Below are 26,838 nucleotides of genomic sequence, written 5' to 3'. Positions count from 1 at the left end.
TAATATTTGATTAATCAAAAAAAAAATTTTTTACTAAAAAAATATATATATTTGTATATAGTAACAATATGTAAAAAATGTATATAAAAATATATATCGCATGTATATATATACAATATATATTAGGTAGTAATTTGAATAAATTAATTAAATTCCTCATTTTATCAATTAATTTATGACAAATATCTATAACTGCTGAGATCTTAGCCTTAAAATTGGTTTGATGGAGATGTAGTCGTTGAGCCCTGGCGGCCTACAGGCATTTAACCTAATCTGCCACTCAGTTTCAAGGGCACCAACCATATTGTCAACATCACCCCCATCACCTGAGTCAATCACACGGCCAATAATAAAAAACAAAACTTCTTAAAACACTTGCATTCTGTAGTGTGTGTATAAAGTGCGTTGCAAATCCTTCTTCTTAATGGACCTAAGATGTTGGCAAATTCGGTCCCGAAGCCTCCTAATTGTTTTACCCACATAGTAGGAATTACAAGAAGAACAACAGGCTAAATAAACTATATTTTTAGTGCAACAATTGCACTGTCCCGGACATTTGATGGAATATTTATATCCTTCTACACACACATATGAACCTTCATAAATGAACCTACACATCCTACAAAAAACACATTTCTTCATATTTGACCTATAATTTCTTAATCCACTCTTTTCCAAAATGTCCTTCATATTCTCACCTCTACTAAAAACTACGTTTGGACTGTTCCCCAATATCTTTTTAACCTCTTCACTTAAGGAAAAGTTCCAAACTTCCTTAACTATTTTTGTAATAGCTGGTGTCATCTCACTAAACTTCACCACCAACCGTAATCAACGAGGAGGTGATGCCGAGGACTTGAAGGCGAACGAGTTGAATAACGAATTTAACATTTCTTCTTGGTTTAATGAACCATCCATTCCGGAGATTGTTGGTAGAAACCGAATGGCGGATGTGAGACCGTGTTTGAGGGAGCAGATTTTGAATTACGAGAGATTGTGTAAGAAGTATCGGGCCATTCAGTTGGATTCAAAGTTTTTATGTGACTCTAGGGGTCTGAAGCAGGTTCCAAAGGGGCTACGAATCTGGAAGCGACCGATGGGTGTGGAAGAAGGATCGGAGGCCTTTAAAGATCTTGTGAGCTTGTTTGATCGAACAGGCTTAGAAATGTTGGACATTATTTTGAGGAACAATGAGCTTAAGCTAAGTGAAATTAAAAGTGAAATTAAACTGTTATATGTGAGTATCACTACAGATTTAATGTTTGAACAGTACAAAAGTAACTTTGATAAGACGATTAAAAATATTGAAATGTATGTTATTAAAAGTTCTGAGACTAAGGAAAGGAAACTTAAGAGGGATAGTGTTGATTACAAATTCAAATGTGCATATCCACCTGGGATTAAACATCGGGGGTTTGGATTTAACACTAGTGAGGAAAGTGAACCTATGGGTGACGAAGCAAACAATGCCATTTGTGTTTGTAATGATGTTAATGATTTTGATGAAGGGTCTGGCAGGTTTAATGATTTTTTAGAAATGGAGGAGCAGCCCCGACGTTCAGAGAGGCTGCGCAACAGGGAGACACACCTGAGGGAACACCAAGAGAGTTACAGTGGAAGAAGCAACAGGAGAGGGAGGTATTAGTAGAGGTTGACCGCCTGGGGAATGATTTTACATTTGAAGAAGAAACAATTGAAGTGGGTAGTTCTGCTGAGATTATTGTATGTGAGTTGGTCAGCAATAAGCAAAGTAGTGTGAATTGTTATGCAAATTTTGTTAAAAACAAAAGTTGTATGAAGAACAACAATGTTGATACATGTGTTTGTGACACGGATGTGACAGATTGTTTTGTGAATGAACATATGTGGGGTGGCCTACTCAGTAACACAGATGAAGTGTGTGAAAAGAGTATATATGAAACAGACACTGTGTTTGAAAATGGTGACAACAATGGTTATGTTATTAAAGAAGGTAGTAATTTTAAAATCCTGCGTAAGAATGATTATTGCATTTATAACTATACTAATTTAAATGTCAATGATGATTATTTTGATTTGTTTTCGAAAGGAGTTAAATTTGTTCCAAAGTTTAGACCGGACACTGTTAAAACATTGGTGGAAATAAAAATGTTTGCTAGGCAGATGCATTTGAAAATGTATTTTGCAGGGAAAGGGAAATGTGGCACAAGTCAGGGTGGCTGTGTTAGCCAAGATAATAGTAAATTAAAAAGGAAAAGTGCTTTTATGCCTCCACTTCATAAGGATGTGTTATGTTTTGAAAAGATAGTTGAGGCCCATGTGAGAGAAATGTTAAAAAATGGCGATATGATAGATGACAATTTAACAAAGAAAGAAAGGGAATTATTGGATACGTTGAAAAAATCTGGGTCATACAGATTTATGAAGCCCGACAAGGGAGGGGGCACAGTGATAACGACTAATACAGACTACATTTCTGACATTACTTCGTTGTTAAACAGAGATGAAACATACAAAATTGTGTCACGAAATGAGATTAATAGGGCCTACATGAAGATTGATGTGTTTTTACGTGATGCACTTTGTCAGGGCTCAGTTAATGAGAGTGAATTCAATTTTTTGATGGTCAAATTTCCAAAAACACCGAAGTTGTTTGGTATTCCCAAGACCCACAAGGGTGTAGAGCATCTGGAATATAGGCCTATTGTCAGTGCAAGGGGATCCAAAACGGAACCCATTGCTGCCTTTATAGACATTTCATTAAAAACTATTTTTGACGGTGTCGATCATATTATTAAAGATTCATGGCACTGTTTGAAAAGGTTTAAAGAGTTAGGTAGTGTCGAAGAAGATTTTGGTTTTTTGACCATTGATGTGGTTAACTTGTTCTCGGTCATTCCGCAAGAACAAGGCCTTGAGTTATTTTCTGAAGCCATAGTGCAGAGTGGGTTGTTTAGTGGTCAGAAAACTAACTTCTTAATAGACATGATGGAAGTAGTGTTGAGGAACAACTTCCTGAATTTTGAAGGTGACCTATTTCAGCAAGTGTCAGGGGTAGCAATGGGGGCTAAGTGTGCCCCCTTATTTGCCAACGCGGTCTTACTGACGTGGGAGAGGGAACACATTTTTGCGTCCAAAAACCACTTGGGAAGAATATTGATGTATAATAGGTTTTTGGACGACATATTGATTTTATGGAAAGGTGATCAAAATTCAGCAAAAGAATTTGTAGATTACTTGGGCAAAACTACTAACTTTTTGAACTTCACTTTTACATGGAAGGAAGAGAGCATTTCTTACTTGGATTTATTGATTTGTAAGGGAGATGGGGGTTTTAAGAGTAACATCTTTAGAAAAGAGAACTATTCCAACTCCCTATTGCATTTCAATAGTCACCACCCATTTCACCAGCGGAAAGGATTAATTAAAGCCCAAATGGTTAGGACCTCCAGGTTAGTTAGTCAAGACGACGAATACAGAGAAGAAATGTTTAAACTAATTGGGATGTTTTTTGACAGGGGGTACCCTTTAAAACTATTATTAAGTGTCAGAAGGGACATTAATAGGAGGAGAAATGACAGATATGCCCCAATTCTTAAAGGTGGATTAAATACCAGGGAAGTGTTAGAGAATAGCAAAGAAGAACAAAATAATAATTTACGGTTGGTGGTGAAGTTTAGTGAGATGACACCAGCTATTACAAAAATAGTTAAGGAAGTTTGGAACTTTTCCTTAAGTGAAGAGGTTAAAAAGATATTGGGGAACAGTCCAAACGTAGTTTTTAGTAGAGGTGAGAATATGAAGGACATTTTGGAAAAGAGTGGATTAAGAAATTATAGGTCAAATATGAAGAAATGTGTTTTTTGTAGGATGTGTAGGTTCATTTATGAAGGTTCATATGTGTGTGTAGAAGGATATAAATATTCCATCAAATGTCCGGGACAGTGCAATTGTTGCACTAAAAATATAGTTTATTTAGCCTGTTGTTCTTCTTGTAATTCCTACTATGTGGGTAAAACAATTAGGAGGCTTCGGGACCGAATTTCGGAACATCTTAGGTCCATTAAGAAGAAGGATTTGCACAACGCACTTTATACACACACTACAGAATGCAAGTGTTTTAAGAAGTTTTTGTTTTTTATTATTGGCCGTGTGATTGACTCAGGTGATGGGGGTGATGTTGACAATATGGTTGGTGCCCTTGAAACTGAGTGGCAGATTAGGTTAAATGCCTGTAGGCCGCCAGGGCTCAACGACTACATCTCCATCAAACCAATTTTAAGGCTAAGATCTCAGCAGTTATAGATATTTGTCATAAATTAATTGATAAAATGAGGAATTTAATTAATTTATTCAAATTACTACCTAATATATATTGTATATATATACATGCGATATATATTTTTATATACATTTTTTACATATTGTTACTATATACAAATATATATATTTTTTTAGTAAAAAATTTTTTTTTTTGATTAATCAAATATTAAGAATATTATTAGTGACAGGACATGTTTTTATGTATTTATGAAATGTTTAAATTGTGGAGTAAAATGGATGTACTGTTGTGGTTTTATATATTGTTAAGAAATTTGATGTATGGATGATTTTCAAATCAAGAAATATTGGTTGTTTTTTATTTTAGGGTGGGAGGGGTTTGCTATATCCTATAGGAATGTGTAGGGGAGTATTTATAATGGTGCACACAGTAGTGTTCTTTTGTATATCAAGACTCTGATGATGCCTATGTGTTTGGCGAAAGCATCCTTTAATTTTTATGCTTAGTCTTTTTGTTTTTATTTGCCTTGTTCATTCATTAAAACCTGCTATTTGAAAACCTGCTGTTTGAACTGCTGTGAGTCATCTTCGTTGGTAGACCACTGGACTTTGTGGTGTTGAAAGTTTTTTCATTGACTCTGCCCTGGTGGGTGTTTGTGCTGTTTACTTTTCAATTTTTTATCAAGCTGTGTTGCTCATAAAGTTCAGCTAATGTGACTGGTTAATTTTACTGTAAGACCCATCTGTTCTCAGTAATGTAACCATCATATGTTTACAGTTTTTCCAGGCTGTATCTTGCACAATTTTGGCCTCTACTCACACTAACCACCTTTCAGAAGAACCAGGTTGACAAAATTCCCTTTGTTCCATTCATTTTTGTATTATATCCATGTCATTAGCATGTTTCCTTCTTTTCACCTCACGTATCAGCTTTTCCAAGCCAAGCTAACACCTATCTTTTCTTATTATCAATACTGGGGTAAGAGTGACGCACAATTCTTCCACTATTTAGATATGAAAAAAGTATTTCTCTTCCTTTGTGTACCTTCACCAAAACTTTTGTCGTAGACTCACTCCCAGCCCATAGTTGCCTGTCCAAAAATTAGTACCCACCTCTTGTTTATGTCTGTGTCTACACCCTGCTTTTATATTACAACTTTAATCTCTATAACTCTTTTGTCTGTACACTGTTTATAGCTATATTCAGTCTCTTAATCTGGCTAAACTGTTTAGTGTATTTTTATTGTGCCTTCTATAATACAAAAAAGTTTGGACATGCAAGCTTTTTTTTTTCCTTAAATCACCATAGACTTCTGTGCTTACAGCATAAATAACATTTTGTGGGTATTCTTAATATAGTCAATGGCTAGCTTCCCATTTCACGCACAATCACTTGTTTCATTTTGTTCATCGAACTGGGTCTACTTACGTTTTATTTTAGCAAGTTGTTGATACATAGTCATTTTTTTTTTCTGAAAAATGGCTTGTGTGTGTGCATGTGCATTAGTACACAATTGTAAAAAATATCCTGGAGTTGGAATAGCTGCCTAACATTTGCAATACTTAAGTGATTTTTCCTGCCTTTTTATTGTAGCTTTGCCAGCACTGCTAACTACAAATTCTAGCTCAAATGATGAAACTGTGCGTCGGATAGAGAGGGGGTCCCGCATTGTCACTGTTGTCCCTAGTGACTCAAAACTCATTTTGCAGGTAAGATCTAAGTATTACTTCCTTGTATTGTCTACTTGTACATTTTCTCATGAATTATAGTAAGAACTAACACTGGGTTGGTTTCATCTGTTGCATTGCAGTTTGGCACATGATTCTCAAAAGCAACTCTTCTTACTAGTATATGCATCTTACCCTGGGATATGCAGCAATGTCACACACGTTACAGCAAGAGGGGCTTAATCTTTGAACATACCTTTTTTTTATTTTCTGACAGTGATGCAGTTTTGATCTCGTTCCTGCTTTCCTTTATGAAAAATTTATTTTGCTTGATGCATAAAGCAGTAAAAATATTTATGAGCATATTTATGAGCAAATAATGAGCCACTGCTTGTAGAAGCCTCACTTGCTGTCACTGGGAGGAGGAGCATGATGTAAAAGACCACTGTAAATGCCATCATTTTATCCCAGCCATCTTTTGATGTTGAAGGGAGGAACTTCTAGCTTACCTTATCTAGAAAGATAAGCAGTGGTTAGAGGTATCTAGGAGCATCTGTGGGAATGTCCCTTGTGCAGACCTGTATTTTTGGCAGCATGCATCCAGAAAGAAGGCTGTAGAAAATGAGGGCAGTCTTCAGGTGTATCTTCTTGGATGTATAGAAATTGAGATCAGGCATTAGTTAAACCTTTCTTGGATGCAAGTAGGTCAGAAATAGTCCACCGTTCGCTATATATCAGAAGCTTTTTCTCATTTATTCAGGGATCAAACTTGTGCCCATCTTTTGCCTCAGAGGTAGAATGGCCACAAGAAATGCATTCCTGGTTCCCAGCTTAGGATCTGTCCCAGAGTGACTCTTGCTATTCTAATTGATCAACCAGAACTCAACAGAGACCCACTTGATTATAGGTAGTGTGCCTTTGAGCCACCTAGCTCACTAGTAGTACTTGTGGACCAGAACTTTTCATTTGATGTTTTTCCCTTGGAACTAACAGAGTTTAGTCACATAAACAGAGGTAGGGCCCCTTGAGTCCTCCTGCACCAGGACTGGGCAGTTAATTTGTTCAGCTTTAGGTAGGTGTTAAAAGTCTGGTGAGATCTTCTCATATGGTTGTGGGACTGCATTGTAAAGAAGTCTGGCCTTCTAGCCTGCACCTGTCTTGGTGTGGACCTTAAAAGTTCTTGTATTGCCTTTGTCAGGTATGCCTCTAAATACTACTTCCCTTTAACTTAACACCAGCACGCTCATTTCACGTACTGAAATCAAGACACTGGTCTCCCTCTCCATTGTTTGTTGGAGTATTTGATTACCTGGAGCTTATAAGACTGTGAATATTTCTGCTGAAACCTTGCATCTCTCAAAGTTCTGTGTAGACTGGAGTATAATCCTCATTCTTTTCCACATAGAAATATATTGGTGAGCTTCTGTGGATCAAGTCTTGGTCCTTTCCCTTACTGTGGAAGTAGAAGTAGGGCTACATGTGTAGCCTTGGAAGCACCTGGACTGTATTTATATTGCTCATAGGAAAGAAGTTCACTGCAAGTTCTGCCTCTTCTCCTTCAGGCTGAGTTGAGAAAGATCATGACCAGGCATCCTTGTACTGATTAGCAACAACAAGAAAATATGGAACTACACAACTACAGCGACCAGTAAATCCAAAATTTTATTAAAGCATATATAGAAGAATCTCTAGTGCCTTGGCCAACTGGCCTTTAAAGAGTCAAACAAATAAATTAAAAACTCACTCTTAAATACAAGCATCAATAACAATGCTAACTAGCTTAATTAAACAATTAAAAAATAAAAAAAAAAACAATCAGTACATTTACCCAGTAGTATTATAGCAGCATTTTTCAACTGCATTCTACAATTAAACCAGGTGTCAATTTTCCATATTTCAAAATAAACACAGTTTCCTTGTACATCAGTTTTTTTTTCAAATCCAGAACACTATGTGATTTAAGTTTTTCTAAAACAGTACCTCTAAAACAGCTACAATCTCCTCCATGATATAAATTAAAATGCACTACTAAAGGGCTTTGAGTTCTTATTTTTTATATCCCTTAAGTGCTCCTGCAGTCTGATTTTAAAAGCCCTTTCACTAGTAGAAGATTGGGAAGACTAGATGTTCATCATGCATACAGCTGCAGTAATCACAGATGGGTTCTCTGCCGTCAGGCGGTCCCTCGGTCGGCCGAATTCCAAAATCTTGGTCCGGTGTCGGTTGTTGTCGCTTTCTCTCCTGACGTCAGTGAGGCCAGAGTATATAAGACACAGCCGACGCCATGTTCTTCAGTCTTTCTTGCCCCAGATGTCAGGTGCCCCCAGAAGGAAGGCAATACATAAATTATATTTCTATGTATATACAAGCAATGCAATATAATCCAAAATCAGTAGTTGCAAGCAAATAAACCATAGAAGGATAACCCAGTCAGGTAGTATGAAGAGGGTGTTAGGCCCCATGCCTTTACCAAGTGGGGAAGGAGGAGGAAACCTGTACTGCAGCTGTATTAGCACTCGAACATCTACATTTATGGTAGGTACAAAACTGTACTATGTTCATCGTGCATACAGCTGCAGTAATCACAGATGGGTAGAGTCCCAAAGCTACGCACAGGGTGGTAGGTACTAGGAGGAACTGGGCTGGGCCAGAATGCCCTGCAACACAGCAGTGGCAAAGCCTGCTCTAGTTCTGGAATATAAAGGCAGGTGGTAGTGTTTTGTGAAGGTATGTACAGAACTCCAAGTGGCTGCTTCCAAAATATCTTTGGTAGGAACTCCTCTGAGGAAGGCTGTAGAGGTAGCTGTGGCCCTGGTGGAGTGTGATCTGATACCTGTAGGAACAGATTTCCCATGATAGGAATAACAAAACCGTATGCAGTGGCCTATCCACTTTGAAATAGTCTGTTTGGTAACTGGCTTCCCTTGAGCCCCTACAGCATAGGACACAAAGAGTTGTTCTGATTTCCTGAAGGACTTTGTTCTGTCCAAATAATAACGTAGCTGCCTATGGATGTCTAAAGAGTGTAGCAGCCTTTCCCCTTTGTTTTGAGGATTGGGGTAAACGGTAGGTAGGTGTATGGCTTGATTTAAAGCTACCCTGGATACCACTTTAGGCATAAATGATGGGTTGGTACGAAGGGAAACCCTGTCCTGATGGAAAATGAGAAAGGGCTGCACCGCCATGAGGGCCTGTAGTTCCGAAACCCTACGAGCTGAAGTGATAGCCAGAAGGAAGGCTGTTTTCCAGGACAAATATTGCAAATCTGTTGAGGCAGCTGGTTCAAAAGGGGGCAATGTTCTAAAACTACACTGGCTGAATGGATAACAGATTGTATTTCTTATGTTTATTCCTTGAAAAGTATTGCCTTTCCAAAACAACAGAAAGTACATTCAACTAGGTCAATGTCTTAGTTGGCAGTCTTCTGAGCTAGAGCCTTTCTTTATGATATTTGTACAGCTGCCACCTAGTCTAATACTCCTATCTTTATTGTGCATTACAAATTAGATATTTCCAGAAATAGAGCTGTCTTTGGTTCCACAGTGCTCTGGAACAGCCTTCCATGAGGGCCACCTAAGGTTACTGTAGCTGGGGACTCTGTCCCATTCATTGAGGAACAAATAAAAATGACAACGTCAGATAAGGAAGTTATGTGCTCACCATAATGTTCCAGCTGTGTTGTCCATTTTCATTCTTCCTCAACTTCCCTCCCCCCTTCTTTTTGTCCTTGACTTTAGGAGAGACATAACGGAAGTATTGTTAAAAACCTGAGTTCCTGTTTGAGCTCCTGATCTTTTAGCCATCACTTTCCTGTCTTAGCATTGTTTTGCATTTAGGTGTGTGTGTGTATATATATATATATATATATATATATATATAAATGGGTCTACTATACATGGGCGACATTTCAGAATGTCGAAGAACATATGGCCAAGACCATATAATCGACATTCGAAATGTTGACCATGTTAAAAAAAAAAACAACTTACCTTCACACTACTGGCAGGGGGGCTCTGCCCCCCTGTAAACCCCCCCCCATAATTTAAATATACCAACTCCGAGATCACACTACAGTGCAGAAGATGGAAATTTTTCCATTACACACTGTACAGAGATGCCAGTTCCACATGGTCGACATTTGAATATCAATCATGTGGTCTCGGCCATATGGTCTTCGACATTCTGAAATGTCGACCATGTGAAGGGGACCCATATATATATATATATAGATAGATATATATTATAGCAGCAAACTTGATCTCAGGGTTTATTGTGATCAGGGGCATTATGGGTAAGGGAGGAGCTCGAGATTTAGATCCTGGAATCTTTAGAAAGTTGCCAAGATGGATTCAAGGATCGGACCTGAACCCATTCGTTGAGGAAGAATGAAAATGGACAACACAGATGTAACATTGCGGTGAGTACATAACAACTTTACTTCCTGCTTCTACCAGAGAAACTAGAAGGAACAGATTGCATTAATTTGATAAAAGTTCAAATAAGCAACTGGATTGGTATTCCAACACAGGAACTGTTGATCAAAAGGGTATGTCATGTCTTTGCTCCAGATTGGCCATGAGAAAGAAGTCAAGACCTGTAATAGTAAAGATACAGTCCTGTCAGCAACAGCTGTTTCTGATAGAACTGTGGCAAAAGGGGAAAGTATTATCAGTTTGGGACACTAGACTTGTGAAAAAGTATTATTCACCGTACACCAGGCAGAAGAAAAGCAAGTTTATCTCTGCAGTGAGTGTGTCAAGAGGCAGGGGTGAGATTCAGGTTGCTCTGTCTAGCTGTCGTCAGAATATTTTTTTCAGAAAGAGCAACAACATTCTTGGATGCAGAACATTCAGAGGAGAATATAATGTTTATCCATCAAAAGTGAGCCAGCAAGTTGAAAGAGATTCCGCTTCTAATTTCTCTGCCAATGGCACAGTCCTATGACAGAACTTGCCGTTAGAACTCTTCCTGTGTCGCAAAGGAAAGTAATTGAGTGACAGAAAAAAAGCATAGGAGCTAATGAACAACACAAGTACGTTGGATTTGAACCAGGGAGTGGTGTTGGGTGATCGAGAAGAGGAACAGCAACAATCTGAAAGTAGGAAATAAACATACACACTGCAAAGGGATATTTATGTAAGATGCAGTTTGGGCACAGAACTGTGAATCGGCAAGAAGTAAAGGGAAGAAGGAAAGGAAAAAAAGACTGGAAGCTTGCAGATAATTTAAAACTGGTTGTGGAATGTAAACTTAAATTTTCCACTCTGTCAGTGATGTTGGAAAATGTAATAAAGGAAACGAAGAAGAATCTGTAAGAAAAAAAGTTAACTTAGTAATATGTATAAACTGTAAATATTTTTTTTTCTTTTATATGTGTACAACAAATGTGTTTGTTAGCTACATGTTTTATTGTAAAGTAGTTATGTACAGAATGTACAGGTATTCTAAATATGGGGTGGAGGGGGATTCTTATCAGGGACTGTTAATGGCAGCGATAAAGTAGGAATGTACTTTTTTTTCTTATCGGGCAGCAGAGCTCTTCAAATTTGCAAATAGCAGATACACTGTTTGCAGGCATAAACGATATATCAAGAAATGACTGAATTGTGAACTGTGAGGTATCTATATGACGAAAACTTAACATTCGTACTTAAAGGAGATAACAGCTCAGTGAATATAAATGGTCTATTACACTGAAGTGAATGCAAGCAGATGCAGTTGTACTAGTAGTAACTACCTTAGCATGAATCATAACAATGCAGAATCTGTTAATTTAATGAAAGCGCACATTTTCTTAAGGCAATAATTCATGTTATTGAGAGTATCCAAGTTGTTTTTCACATCTAGTAGGAACATTGAGACGGAACAAGAAAGGATAGTATGGGTGCAAAATGGAACTCAGGCTGTAACTTCCATTATCAGCATGATTAAACCTAATTTTAGAATGGAAGAAGTCTGTGGGGCACCTGCCCATATATGCAGGGATAAATTTCCATTTTGGCGAATGTATGTAGTTATCTGTGTTTGTTGTGAGTTAAAAGGGCTGGGGGATTAAAAATTAAAATGTAGACAGATTTTCTAAATGTTTTTATTGAAATGAAAAGTCCGGGGAAAATGCAACATGGTTCTACACAGGGACAAGAAGCTGCAGTTGTGTCCAAGTTGAGCCTGCCAAACACAAATTTTTGCATGTAACTTCCAAGGTGGAAGCATATATTCACCAAAAAAAAAAAAAACCTCAGTAAGAATGTGTAGAAGTAATAGTATGTTATCAGAATGACTGCTTTATCAGTCATATCTTGGAATGTGAATGGCATTATAAATGTGAATAAGAAGCAAAGAGTTTTGAATTATATTAAGAAGTGTAGGGTACATATAGCATTGCTACAGAAGACACATGCATGTGAATTATTTGCGAAGAAAAGATTATTCAACATAGTATCAGGGACAAACGAAAAGAGAGGAAATAATACCAATCGCAAGGAGGGCTCCACTAGTGATAGAGGAGGAGAAGAAAGGCCTTAAGGGTACATTTGTGTTAATATGAGGGTATTGGCAAGGAAGAAGGAGGATTACTTTGGCATGTATTTATATTCCAGCTAAAACCTACCTTAAAACTACTGTTAAGATGCATAAGAGAATTATATGAGAGATAAAACCTACCTTAAAACTACTGTTAAGATGCATAAGAGAATTATATGAGAGATAATTATCTTTCATCAAGGAATATTATTCATGGGTGAGGACTGGAATCTCATCTGCAATAGTGAAGATGTATCAAGGAGACCTAGAAGGAAAAATGTAACAAAAGGGGATAGATTTCTGAAGAAATATGAGAGTTTGGAATGGAAGATATGAAATTACTAGCAGAAACCCAGATATAATTTTTATATTATTCTCCAAGGTACAATACTTGGGCAAAATTGGACAGAAATTATATTTCGCAAGAGTATAGTTATTTCATTTCCAGTTTTGAAACCCATTCAATAACATCAAATAGCATAAATATACCAAGGTTAGAGGAAGACAGGGCAGAGGAATTGATAGCTAAAATGAGAGAGGATGACATTAAAATGGTAATGCATATAATCGATCCACAAGGAAGTCTCCGGGAACAGATGTACTTGCAGAAATTTTGGAAGTTAGGAGGTAAACATTGTAGAGATACAGAAGGTTTTATTTAACAATATTTCAAAAGGAAGGTTAATGCCAGCATATTGGAAGAAAGCTGCACAGGCTGTACCACTTAAAGATGGCAAAGATTGGCTTCATGTAGATTGTTTCAATTCTGAACAATGATTACAAAGCAGTTAAGCCTGTACTAGCTATAAGAATTGTTGGAATATCACAATGTGTAGCAGCCGTTATGTTTTGTTCATCACCACTTGTGTCTACTTGTATTACCCCCCCCCCCAATCGAATAATGGGACATATAATTTATTCTCTGTCTTGTTGCACTGGGGATGCACAAGCCAGTGCATTTCTTTGTGCCAGTCCCAAGCCCGGGTAAATGGGGAGGGTTGCATCAGGAAGGACATCCGGCATAAAATTTTGCCAAATCATACATGCAGACAACAGTACAGAAATACATACCGGATCGGTCAAGGCCCGAGTTAACAACGACCGCCACCAGTACTGTTGACCAACAGGGTGCTGGCGGAAATTGGGCTACTGTTGGCCAAAGGAGGAGAAGAGGGGGAAGACATGTCCGAAGGCAGGTAAAGGCTAGGACTGTGATAGTGAGGGTTGGAACTTTGAATGTTGGCAGTATGACTGGTATAGGGAGAGAGCTAGCTGATATGATGGACCAAAGGAAGGTTGGTATATAGTGTCAGAGGCGGTTTCAAATTGTTTTATCATGGTGTGGATGGGAGGAGAAATGGCGTAGGCATTATCCTGAAGGAACAGTATGCTAAGAGTGTTTTGGAGGTGAAAAGAGTGTCGGATAGAGGGATGTTTATGAAGCTGGAAATTGATGGTGTAATGATGAATGTTGTTAGTGCATATGCTCTACAAGTTGGGTGTGCGAAGGATGAGAAAGAAAAATTTTGGAGTGAGTTGAATGAAGTGGTGATGACTGTACCCAAGGGTGAGAGACTGGTGATTGGAGCAGATTTCAGTGGGCATGTTGGTGAAGGGAACAGAGGGGATGAGGAAGTGATGGGTAGGTATGGTGTTAAACAAAGGAATGCAGAAGGTCAGATGGTAGTGGATTTTGCAAAAAGGTTGGACATGGCTGTGATGAATATGTATTTTAACAAGAGGGAGGAGCATAGGGTGACATACAAGAGTGGAGGAAGATGCACACAGGTATATTTTATCTTATGCAGAAGGGCCAGTCTGAAGGAGATTGGAGACTGTAAAGTGGTGGCAGGGGAAAGTGTAGTTAGGCAGCATAGGATGGTGGTTTGTAGGATGACATTGGTGATCAAGAAAAAAAGAGGAGGATGAGTGTGAGGGCAGCACTAAGGATCCAGTGGTGGAAATTGAAAAAAGGTAATTGTGAGGTGATGTTCAGGGAAGAGTTAAGACAGGCACTGGGTGGCAGTGAAGAGTTACCGAATATCTGGGTAACTACAGCAGAGCTAGTAAGAGAGATGGCTAGAAATGTGCTTGGTGTGACATCTGGAAAGAGGAAGGACAAGGAGACCTGGTGGTGGAATGAAGAAGTACAGTAGAGTATACAGAGAAAGAGGTTGGCGAAGAAGTGAGATTGTCAAAGAGATGAAGAAAGTAGACAGGAGTATAAGGAGATGAGGTGCATAGCAAAGAGAGAGGTGGCGAAGGCTAAGGATAAGGCGTATGAAGAGTTGTATGAAAGGTTGGACACTAAGGAGGGAGAAAAGGACCTGTACCAATTGGCTAGACAGGGGGACCGAGCTAGTAAAGATGTGCAGCAGGTAAGGGTGATATAGGATAATGAGGGAAACGTACTCACAACCGAGGAGAGTGGGTTGAGCAGATGGAAAGAGTACTTTGAGGGGTTGATGAATGAAGAGAATGAGAGGGAGAGAAGGTTGGATGATGTGCGGATAGTGAATCATGAAGTGCAGTGGATTAGCAAGGAGGAAGTAAGGATAGCTATGAAGAGGATGAAGAACAGAAAGGCTGTTGGTCCAGATGACATACCTGTGGAAGCATGGAGGTGTTTAGGTGAAATGGCAGTGGAGTTTTTAACTAGCTTGTTTAATGAAATCTTGGAAAGTGAGAGGATGCCTGAGGAATGGAGAAAAAATGTTTTGGTACCGATTTTTAAGAATAAGGGTGATGTGCAGAGCTGTAGTAACTACAGAGGGATTAAACTGATCAGTCACAGCATGAAGTTATGGGAAAGAGTAGTGGAAGCTAGGTTAAAAAGGGAGGTGATGATTAGTGATCAGCAGTATGGTTTCATGCCAGGAAAGAGCACTACAGATGCGATGTTTGCTCTGAGAGTGTTGATGGAGAAGTACAGAGAAGGTCAGAAGGAGTTGCATTGTGTCTTTGTGGATTTAGAGAAAACATATGACAGGGTGCCTAGAGAGGAGTTGTGGTATTGTATGAGGAAGTCGGGAGTGTCAGAGAAGTATGTAAGAGTGGTACAGGATATGTACGAGGGTAGTGTGACAGCTGTGAGGTCTGCGGTGGGAGTGACGGATGCGTTTAAGGTGGAGGTGGGATTACATCAAGGATCAGCTCTGAGCCCTTTATTTGCAAAGGTGATGGACAGGTTGACAGACGAGATCAGATAGGAGTCCCCGTGGACTATGATGCTTGCAGATGACATTGTGATCTGTAGTGAGAGTAGGGAACAGGTGAAGGAGACCCTGGAGAGGTGGAGATATGCTCTAGAGAGAAGAGGAATGAAGGTCAGCAGGACTAAGACAGAATATATGTGTGTGAATGAGAGGGAGGATAGAGGAATGGTGAGGATGCAGGGAGTAGAGGTGGCAAAGGTGGATGAGTTTAAGTACTTGGGTTCAACAGTTCAGAGTAATGGTGAGTGTTGAAGAGAGGTGAAGAAGAGAGTACAGGCAGGATGGAGTGGGTAGAGAAGAGTGTCAGGAGAGATGTACCAGTAAAAATGAAAGGGAAGATCTACAAGAGGGTAGTTATATGGGTTGGAGACAGTGGCATTGACAAAAAGGCAGGAGTCAGAGCTTGACGTGGCAGAGTTGAAGATGTTAAGATTTGCACTGGGTGTGACGAGGATAGACAGGATTAGGAATAAGTATATTAGGGGGGTCAGCCCAGGTTGGAAGGCTTGGAGACAAAGCCAGAGAGGCAAGATTACGTTGGTTTGGACATGTGCTGAGGAGGGATGCAGAGTATATTGGGAAAAAGATGCTAAGGATGAAGCTGCCACATAACAGGAAAAGAGGGAGGCCTAAGATAAGGTTTATGGATGTGGTGAGAACTGATGCAGGTGGTTGGTGTGACAGAGCAAGATGCAGTGGACAGGAAGAAATGGAAACCCGTTGATCTGCTGTGGTGACCCCTAACGGGAGCAGCCGAAAGAAGAAGAAGAAGGTGATAACGTCATACATGAAATTGTCAATAAACTATTTGGAGTATTCCCTGGCCAAATCTGTTCCAGCTTTTTACAGGTGTGTGTGTGAGTGAGTAAATATCAAATCTCAGTGTGTGTGTGCATGTGTCAACTGCTTGGAGAAGGGACATCTGGAATGTGAAAACTATCTGGAAATACTGTGTGTATTTTTGTTCCAAGTGAACATTCTCCTCCATTGTCAGTGGTGAGGATTCCGACTCCTTTATTACTGGCCCAGAGAGGGGATGTTACAGTACTCAACAAGGCTTATAAACAATTCTCCATGAATTACAGCAGATGTTCGATCGTCATGGATGTCAGTACATGGAACTACTCATAAAATCCAGTGTAAAGCTCATAGTGGAACTCATTGCTAAGTTAATTCTCTAGATATTGCTGCCACCCATTTCTTATTGTTTGCCTACATAAGTATGAATATGGTTGAATTTTTTTCAGCATTGATGAACAAATCTGGATTATAACGGGCAGAAAAATTGAGAAGCTGGAATGAGACAAAAGAGATTATTTTAATCGTAAAGCTTACCCTATTCCACCAAGCTCATAAACTTGGGTTAACAAATTCAGCTATAACCAGACATCCAAACTTGGACAAAATTCCACTGTGGCATACAATAATGCTGGGTAAAATCATGTCCATAAACAAAATGAAATCAATAACACCTTTAACAGCTTCACTGACCCTTTAGAATGCCCCCCACTAAGGCAATCAGAAAGAATAAGAGCAAAACAGAACAACGGCCCAAGGGAATCACACTCTCTTTCCCAGGTTCCCCAGAGAGAGCACCCCCAGTGGAGGAATTGAGGATATAGGAACCCCAGCTACAACTAACACTAGGTACTGCTGTTAGCTGTACCAAATGTGAAAAATGCACAATAATTACAGACTCCAAGGGAGACGTCAGCATTTATAATTTTTCTTCGTAATATAGTAAGTAATGATTGTGATGATCTGTTTGCAAGGGGTATGACTTTTGTGCCCATTAAGCAAGCTAATTTAGCTTATGTCCTCATAGACCTTAAACAGTTTGTTAAAATGTTTAATTTGAGTGCCTTGTTTAACAATGTATCTTGTGCATTGAATGACTTGAAAGCATCTAGTATGTATTCTGTACCTACCCACCCTCATTGTTGTTATTTGAAAAAATATGTGAACTAGACCTGCATTATGCATTGAGCAAGAAACACAGTGTTCTGGACAGTTTAAGACTGAATGAACAAACTTAATGACCCCCAAATGGGGGGTTGTTATTATGGAGAAATCTGATTACAGTACAAGAATGCTTGAAATATCCATACTATTTTGAATAAGCCCTCCTTTTGCCCTAGCATTTCTTCACTTGTCTCCTTCTATAAGCCCCCTCGATCCCTCAAACGCTCTGACCAATCTCTCTTACAAATTCACAAACCTAAAAAAATCTGTTGGCTGGAATTTCTACAGCTGCTTCCCTGCTCTTGCATGGAACAAGTTCCCCGTGAACCTTAGAAACATTTCCTACAACCACAAATTCAAGAAAACTTACCTTAATAGCACATGGATTTGCCTCTGTATTCATCCCACATTAATCCACCCTTTTTTTTTTGGGTCTATATTAGAACACCGAGCATTCAAAATGTCGAGTGTTCTAATATTGAACCCTAGCAATCGAAAATACAGAACGCGAACATTCAGATCAGTGAATTTTTTCCTAGGGAAATAATTTGCTGTTCCAAAACACACACATACAAAACAAGCACACCAAACAAACAGCAATCCACACACATACACATAAACTCTTACACTTAACCCTACACTATACTATACATACACCACAAACTACCCATTTACCTTAACCCAAACCCTAACCCTAAGGTCCGTCACTATCACACAGTCACCACACCCGCACCCTAACCCTAACTCACCTAACCCACACATCCACACAATCGCACACTTACCTGAACCCAACCCGTAACTTTCCACCAGAGCACTGAAAATACCGAAGCAACAGAAACAGACAACCAAATTCTTTCCCTAGGAAAGAATTTGGTTTCCAGTTTCTTCGATATTTTCAGCGTTCGCTGAAAATGGGTCTATATTAGAACAATCGATATTTCAAATGTTCTGTGTTCTAATATAGACCCTTTTTTTTTTTTACTATCCTCTCTTCCTCCCCTACTACCATAACTCACTTAAGTGCTCTGTATTGTACAATTACCCTCTGAAGATAACCCACTGTGTTATGTAAATTCTTTCAAATGTCTTATTGTGTATTTCTTTGCTAAGTTTTTTCTTCAGTGTTATAATGCCTCTTACTGTATTGTACTGTGGAGCTTTTTCTTCATTTGCTTAACTGTTTTATTGGAAAATTTTCACTGTATTCATCTTCAATTTTGTAAATTTTCTTGCTTGCTTGTACTGTGGAGCTTTTCTCCCTGGGCCTCCACTGAAAAAGACCTTTTGCTCAAATGGACTATCCCGGTTAACAAATGTTAAATAAATAAATATTAAATGGAGAATGTTATTCACAAGTTTCCCCTTACTGAGTAAAATAGTAAAATCAGAAACAACATTAATGACATACAATAAATCGAGATAAATTAATTTAATTTACTTTCTGTAACTACTCCAGTGGTCTCAATACTTTTTGGGGTTCCCAAAATGCATAAGAGCATGCAGCACCACATGAGACCCATAGTAGATGCTAGGGGCTCAATCACACAGCCCTGTGCTAAGTTTTTAGATATTAAATTAAAATCATTGGTGCAAATGAGAGCCACATTTGCAAGGATTCCTGGGATTTTCTAAGTAAAATGAATAAAATTATATTTATCAGAAACCACACATTTTTAACAATTGATGTGAAGGATTTGTATACTTCTGTCCCACATGATATAGGATAAGAATGGTTTGTGGAATTTCTGTTTCACAAAGGAATCCCCAGGACAAAAAAAAATATCTATGAGACCTTGTTAGAAATTGTACTGAAAAATAATTTTTTGCTGTTCAGTGGTGAATACTACCTGCAATGCACGGGGGTGGCAATGGGTTCTGCATGTGGTGGATTGTTTGCAAATAAATGCATGATTCAGTGGGAGAAAAAAATTCCTTTTTCCTTCAGTATACTTTGTCATACAAGCTCTTCACCCGTTTTTTGAATGATATTTTCATTGTTTGGGGTGACACAACAGAGAAAGTTTCAGACTTCATTGAATTTATTAACATGAGCACAAATTTCCTGAGCTTTACATATGAGAGTAATGACACCAACATCTCATACCTGGATATCTGGCTCACAAAAGGCATTACAGGTAGGTGTTTTACTTCTAAAATATGCAGGAAACCCATGCATTCTGATGCATAGTAGCATTATAGCAGTTCACACCCTCATACACAGAAATGGATAGTTGTAAAGGGACAGCTTGTGAGGCCTTCCCACATGACATACATTTTTGATGAATTTTTGGATGAATGCATAAAGATTAAAAGCATGTTTTTGGCCAGGGAATACTCCAGTGGGTTTATTGCCACATTTAATGTATGAAGTTATCCATCCATCCATCCTCTACCTCTTTTTCCCATTGTTGCACATGATGTTGGGGTTCCACTTCAACAGTGACAATCATCTCAAGCCAAGGTATCAACAAGAGAGAAAATAAATTCTATGTCCCATTATTGGATAGTGGGGAGAAAGTAATACAGGTAGACACAAGTGGAGATGAACAAAAAGTAATGACGGATGCACATTATTGTGATATTCCAGCTCTGAACAATTCTGAGGGCCAAAACTTTAGGAACTCTTTTATAACCATTTTCAGTTACATCATTAAAAACATCACTGAGAAGAATTGGCAGATTCTGGGAGAGAACAGTGAATTCCTAAGAAAACCTGGACCCCAAACTACGCATAGTATATAAAAAAAGGTCACAATTTAAAGAACATTGTGGAAGCCTTTGGTACTGGACATAGTAGTAACAGGTCCAACAGAATGAGTAAATGTGGAAGATGCTCTTCTTGCAAATACATATTAGAATGTAACCATTTTAAAATAAAAGATTATGTATTTCATATTCATGGTACACTAAACTGTCAGACGCAGGGAGCTGTGTTTATATTGCCTTATGGCAAGAATGTTCAGGATACTATATAGGAAAGACTGAGCGGAAATTTAAAGACCATATACATGAACATATGTATGATTTAGAGAGGAAAAAAAATAATGCTGTAGTTAAACATCTAAAACCTCACCCTGAACATCATTTTACATGTGTCATTTTAGAGAACGTTAATAACAATAAATGGGGAGGGCTCAGGCCACTATTATTGGGGAAAAAGATAACTTTAATGGCACATGACTTTAAATGCTAGTATGTGGCCTGGCTTAAATGAATAAACTTCCATTGCAAATTTAAACACTGTGGATGTGTTATAAAATGTGTTATAAAATCTGTGTCACACTGGGGGATATTTATACAAGGGATATTTTTAAGCTTTAAGATTGTTTTACGCACTAAAATTTTTTTTAATGCTCTTAAGTATGTTTTCTATTGAATATATATATATATATATATTTTTTTTTTTTTTTTTTTTTTTTTTTTTTGCATGTAACTAAGTTGTCAGTTTAAATCGGTTGTGTGAGTTTAGGAGGCTTAAGGTCATGTGACAAGACCAGGTTATGTAGGTAGCTTTTAAATGTTGATGAACTTATTTGAAGAAGTTTTTAGTAATAAAGCAAAAGTGCTCATCATAAAACGTTTTTGGAGTATTTCATTTTGTTTCGAAGTACATTTGGTTGATCCAGACGCTTACAGTCAGAGTCTCTGCAAACCTGTGGTATGTTATTTCTTTCTTTTGGGTTAATTAGGAAGATATGTGAATGATCAGATGCAAGAATTAGTATGGGAAAACCTCCCTGTCAAGCTGGGTTTGAATAGAGGAACCAGGTGGAGTGTCCTCTTTTTACTTTATTTGCCTTATACTTACAGCCAATGACAAAGAAAATAAGGGACTCAGAAAATCAAGAGTATAACTGGTATGGTTTTAAGAAAACTAGCCATATTTGCAGATATTATTTTGTCTTTGATAAATCCAGAAAGTATATTTCAGTGTTATGGGATATCTTGAGACAGTTTCATGTTTTTACAGTATATAATTCGTTATCTATTCTTGCTTCCTTTACTCATATTTGACTATTTTAACTACTACTGTCTATTCCCCTGCTAATTTCTCACCCCCATTTTTATTGACCCTACCTCCTGTGTCTACTCCACCCCTTCTATCTTTTATCCCCCACACTCTTATCCCGTCAAGCTAACCGCTACCACAACCTCTCTAGACCTGCATTAGGTACACTTCAGCATTTTTCACTTTACTTCCTCCTACCTTACTACTAATCACCTCCTACTAAAATTGCCTCATCTGCCAAATGACCTCTTATTTCTGTACAGCTTTGCTTAACCTTTTTCTATTATCTTTTCTTGTATGTACTTTAATTCTACTCTCAAAACCATACAGAGGATTTATTACTCCCTGTCTATCTTCTTGTTACTTTTATAACTTGTACACTGAATCTTATACTAGTTTATCTTACTGTAAAATTTAATTTAATTTGTACTGTGAAATTTCCAATTGTATATTTTATATTGTGGAGCTTTTCTCACCGGGATGCCTCTGAAAAAGGGCACAAGCTCAGTCGGACTATCCTGGTCAACAAATGTCAAATAAATAAATAATAAAATAAGTATAAAACAAAGGCTGTAACAGTAAACTATGTTCCCACACAGGAAATTGGTTCAGTAATATCCATATTTATGGTGGCATGATAAAATAAAGCATTTAGTTGCTTGGATTAAGAAGTATTTTATTATGGCAGCTAATTATGTGTGGGAAGAGTCTAAACTAAAGGTAGTACAAGATGTGCGAAGTTGGAAGCTTTTGACAATGGATATGGATTGTAAAATGTTTCTGTTCCCCTTAATATTATGGACAGGTGTAATACATTTTTATCAACAAGAGGAGAAACTGTGGACTGTAATTGACAAAGAAGTGAAGGAATTTGAGAGGAAAAGAAGGTGAAAGATAAGTGGTTAATTTGTTTTTCCCCACATAACAGGCTTATTTAGGATTACCAGATTTGAAGAGATTCTTTAGAGCTAGAGAGTACAACTCTTATACATAACATAAGACTACAAATCAAGATGGAATAAAATGATATTGAAACATATAGAGTTCACTAGGATTTTGGATGCAGGCCCTTTTGGATAAGAGTAACAACTTACAAAGTATTATATGTAAAAAAGCAGCAGAAAGTATTTGGAGAACTAAGCCAATACCATAATGAAGAAAAAGATATTACTAATAGGAATGACTCTCTGGGCTTCATAAGAGACCAGACATAGCTGGAATAACTAGGGAGGGGAAATGTATACATGGGATGAGGCCAAGCAGAAGTTTGGACTGCAGATTGGAGACTTCCCAGATATTAATAGAGTACAGGCCCAGAAAAAGTGACCGGGGAGTGTTTAAATGAAAGAGAATCACTGCTTCCATTTATAGTTCTGTCTATAACAGAAGCTGCCTTTAAAATGGATAAAATAATGCATGATAACTAAAAGAATCAATCAGAAGAGGTTAGACAAGACTGGGAAATGAGAATGAAAAGGGTAAATAAACAACGGGATGATATTTGTATGGCTCCCAGATAGGCAACAAAATCTAGAAGGTTTAGCATTTTTGCATTGAAGGGTTTGCATTGGTGTTTTATACTCCAAGTAGACTTCAAAGAATTTTTCCACAGGTAGTTTGCAGTTTCTGAGAATTTTATGGTAAAGAGAGAGGTATGTGGGAACATTTATTTTGGGAATGTAATGAGTCAATACATTTTAGAAACTCCCTGCAGGGTACTTTGCTAGAAATATTGGGAGAGCAAATTATTTTAATTAAGAACATAATTATTTTGAACTGGAATATAGAAACTGAATCCCCTAGACACAGTAATGCTTTTGGCTGCCAAGAAAGCAATTACTAGGAAATGGAAATCCGAAACAAAACCAACTGTAACAGATTTGATGAATGTTGAAAAAAAAGCTAAAAGAACAGAGGTAAGATCCTTAGGAGAAGAGAGGAACTAGTAAACTGAGCAGAAGCCAAAGCAGTTTTAATTGCAGATAAAGTCAAAGAGAATAAATGTGCACTAAAGCAGAATAAGATTTAATGAAGAAGATTTGGAAGAGACAGGAGGAAAGCAAGGGGAAATGTGTAGGTCCAGCAAAGAGATGGATAAATTCTTGATAACAAACCTATGACAGTCAGGCATGACTGTTGGAGAAGGTAGAAGAGTGCCATTGAATCGAGAGAGGTAGCATCAGTTGACACGGTACTCAACCGCATGTAGAAAATGGAGGAAAAAGGGTACTGTTAATGACATATATATATATATATATATATATATATATATATATATATATATATATATATATATATATATTGATATGCATGTGTGTACATATATTTGTGTATATATGCATGTGTTTGTATGTGTGAGTGTACATATATATATATATATATATATATATATATATATATATATATGGATTCACTTCATAACACTCAAAGCTCAAAACACTGAAACCAAAACACTGAAACTTCAAAATCTTGAAAACTCAAAACACTGAAAATACATATACTGAGTTTAAACAATATAAATCATAGCACTTTCCACCAAGTGTAAGCAGGGGGCAAGCCCCCCTGCACCCCCCATGTGGGGGGCTGGGCCCCACACACCCCCTGCTACTGATATGTATCAACTCCAAGATTGCACTTCACTACACTAAGTGCAATCTTGGAGTTGATATATTTAAGTAGCAGTGGGTGCAGGGGGGCTTTCCCCCCTGCTTACACTTGGTGGAAAGTGCTATGATTTATGTTGTTTAAACTCAGTATATGTATGATATGTGGTTTCAGTGTTTTGGTCTTCTATATTATGAAGTTTTCTCATTTTCAGTGTTTTGAACTTTCAATGTTATGAAGTGAATCCATATATATATATATATATATATATATATATATATATATATATATATATATATATATACTTTTTTTTTTTTTTTAACTATCAAAATGTGGAAAATCAAAATAATTTTCCACCTTTTGATTGAACCATTTAGCCGAAATTGGTAATAATGAATTACCAAAGTTTCAGAAATGGTAACACGGAATCGACGGTTGAACACCAGAAGTTCCAATGTCGAAAGTCTGTGTTACTAGTAACGTTTTTGCAGGGGGGCAAGCCCCTCTGCACCCCCATGTGGTAGGCTGCATCCCCCCACACCCCCTGCATATTATATATTCCAACTCTGAGATTGCACTACAGTGAGAAAAGGGTACATTTCCGATCCCCACTATAGTGCAATCTGTTATCAGAACGTTGATTCCACATTAGCGAATGCACACTACCATTCGTTAATGTGGAGTCCAACATTTTCCAGATTGGCATTACGTAAACTTAAAAACAGCCTTTCAGCTTTCCAAGCTTTCAGTAAGTGCCGATCTAAATTTGAATAGTAAACCTATGTGTGTGTGTGTGTGTGTGTGTGTGTGTGTGTGTGTGTGTGTGTGTGTGTGTGTGTGTGCGCGCCTATGTTTAGCTAAATAAACACAGGGCATTAATCATTTCTTGTGTAACATGGAAGGATAGGGTTGGATTGCAGGCACTCTATTTAACATAGTACATTTTTATATATATAGTTTATTATTTACTACTACAACTTCATTATAGAGCTCAAGTTCTAAGCTCTTTACAAAAAAGAAGCAAAACCTAGATGCATATAAATATCACAGTAAAAAAACCTATTACAGTGATTAATACTTTTAAATTGCAAGTATTTAAAACAAAGTAGACAGTGCAACAGAGCACAAGAAACATATCTGCTACTAAAACATTCTAAACTGATAAACTGAGCAAAAAACAAAAGTCCAGCAAACAAGCTGCCACACAAATCATATTAACATTTCCTTTCTTGACCATGGATATCTCAGTCCATCAGAAATTTTGTTGGATTAGAATGCAGCAAAGTTCACATGAACATAATGCAGTCTGCATAAACTGTAATGCAGCAAAGTAGCAAAAATGAATTAAAGCATTGTGCTTTCTAAAGAGGATAGTAGGGCAGTCTGAGATTAGAGTGAATTAACCATGCTTTTTTTAGGTTCTAATTTGTTTTCTTTTGTTGGTTTTGTGTAGTTTATTTAGTAATTTTATCTGAATTTTGAATTATATGTTTTGTGTTTAATTCTTTGATTTTTTGTTCTAAAGTACTTTGATGTAATGTGGTCAAACAAAAAAATGACTACTTTAATCAGTTCTGTTGACAGTGGATCTAATTAAGTGTCTGTTCTGCAGACAGCACTATAAATAAGATGTTAATGAGCAGTAATACTGAGGAAGTGGTCTTATGGGTCTTTATAAGGGCACAGGCCAGTCAGAAGATTAATAATAATGAATTGGAATTAAAAGTAATAGTTCTGCTTTGGTGTGTCACATAGAAGAGTTCCCAAATTCAGCTCCTGAAACACTGAAGCCATGTTTATTTGGTCATCAGATTATCGATCAGAACCTGCGTAGATATTGACTGTGTTGCTTATGAGAGGTGCAAAGTAAATGCAGGGGAATTCAGCAAAGCCACCCAAAGAAGTCGGAGGGAGAAGCTCCTGTCCTGTCTTGTTACCTAGAGAATGGAGGTAATTGAAAGTGCTCAGTTGCAGGGTTAGATGGGAGGGTCCCTGTTGCAGCCCCAGGCCTCTGCTTGAGCACCATCAGAATGCTGAAGAAATCAGTGCAGGTAACAGCCATATCTTCTTGGAGATAGTTTTCAAAGAAGGCCTTCCAACCTTTGTGTATTATGCCCTCCCTCTTGCCTAGGAAAGAGTTGAGGTTGCATCTATCCTTCACTCCTGTGGATGACAAGGAGGCTAGGAAATGCATAGTCCTTGTGTCCAGCTTGGAGGAAGTGCATCCTGAGGTGTCTATCCCCCCAGTCAGCCTGACCACATCCATGGCTAGCCTGATCTGGGATAATAATCCCTTAAGTCACCATGGTGTAACTTGGTGGCATTTGGGTCTCACAAAGTGTCCAAGAGCAAGGAGGGTTTCCTTAGTCCTGCCTTGTCCAGGTCCACATTTCAGACCCTAGACTTCAGGCAGTTGATTGTGGGTTCATAGATTCTGTCCTTTCAAGTGCAGAAGTACACCACTAGGAAATATACATTTATATTAGTAGTAGCCTCAGTGTATTTCTCTCAAATCCCCACACTGCTGCTGCTAGCAGGTATGTTCCCCTAGTGCTGGTAGTTGGTCATCCAACACCCAACACCCTCCCACTTTATGCC

The 26,838-nt window shown here is 37.9% G+C and overlaps 1 protein-coding gene across 1 annotated transcript in view; it reads left to right on the top strand.

The window, feature by feature from the left end:
• Positions 1-26,838, top strand: part of ELP1 (elongator acetyltransferase complex subunit 1) — a 1,639,125-nt gene that overhangs the window by 818,678 nt on the left and 793,609 nt on the right. Inside the window, exon 19 of the mRNA XM_044060975.1 lies at positions 5,855-5,970. Within this exon, the coding sequence (XP_043916910.1) occupies positions 5,855-5,970 (116 nt within the window). The remainder of the gene's footprint in view (positions 1-5,854; positions 5,971-26,838) is intronic.

The sequence above is a fragment of the Protopterus annectens genome, chromosome 2.part0 (assembly GCF_019279795.1).
Source record: "Protopterus annectens isolate FY-2018-M chromosome 2.part0, PAN1.0, whole genome shotgun sequence".
In the NCBI taxonomy this organism is placed as follows: Eukaryota; Metazoa; Chordata; order Ceratodontiformes; family Protopteridae; genus Protopterus; species Protopterus annectens.
This window is presented reverse-complemented; position numbering and strand designations above follow the sequence as displayed.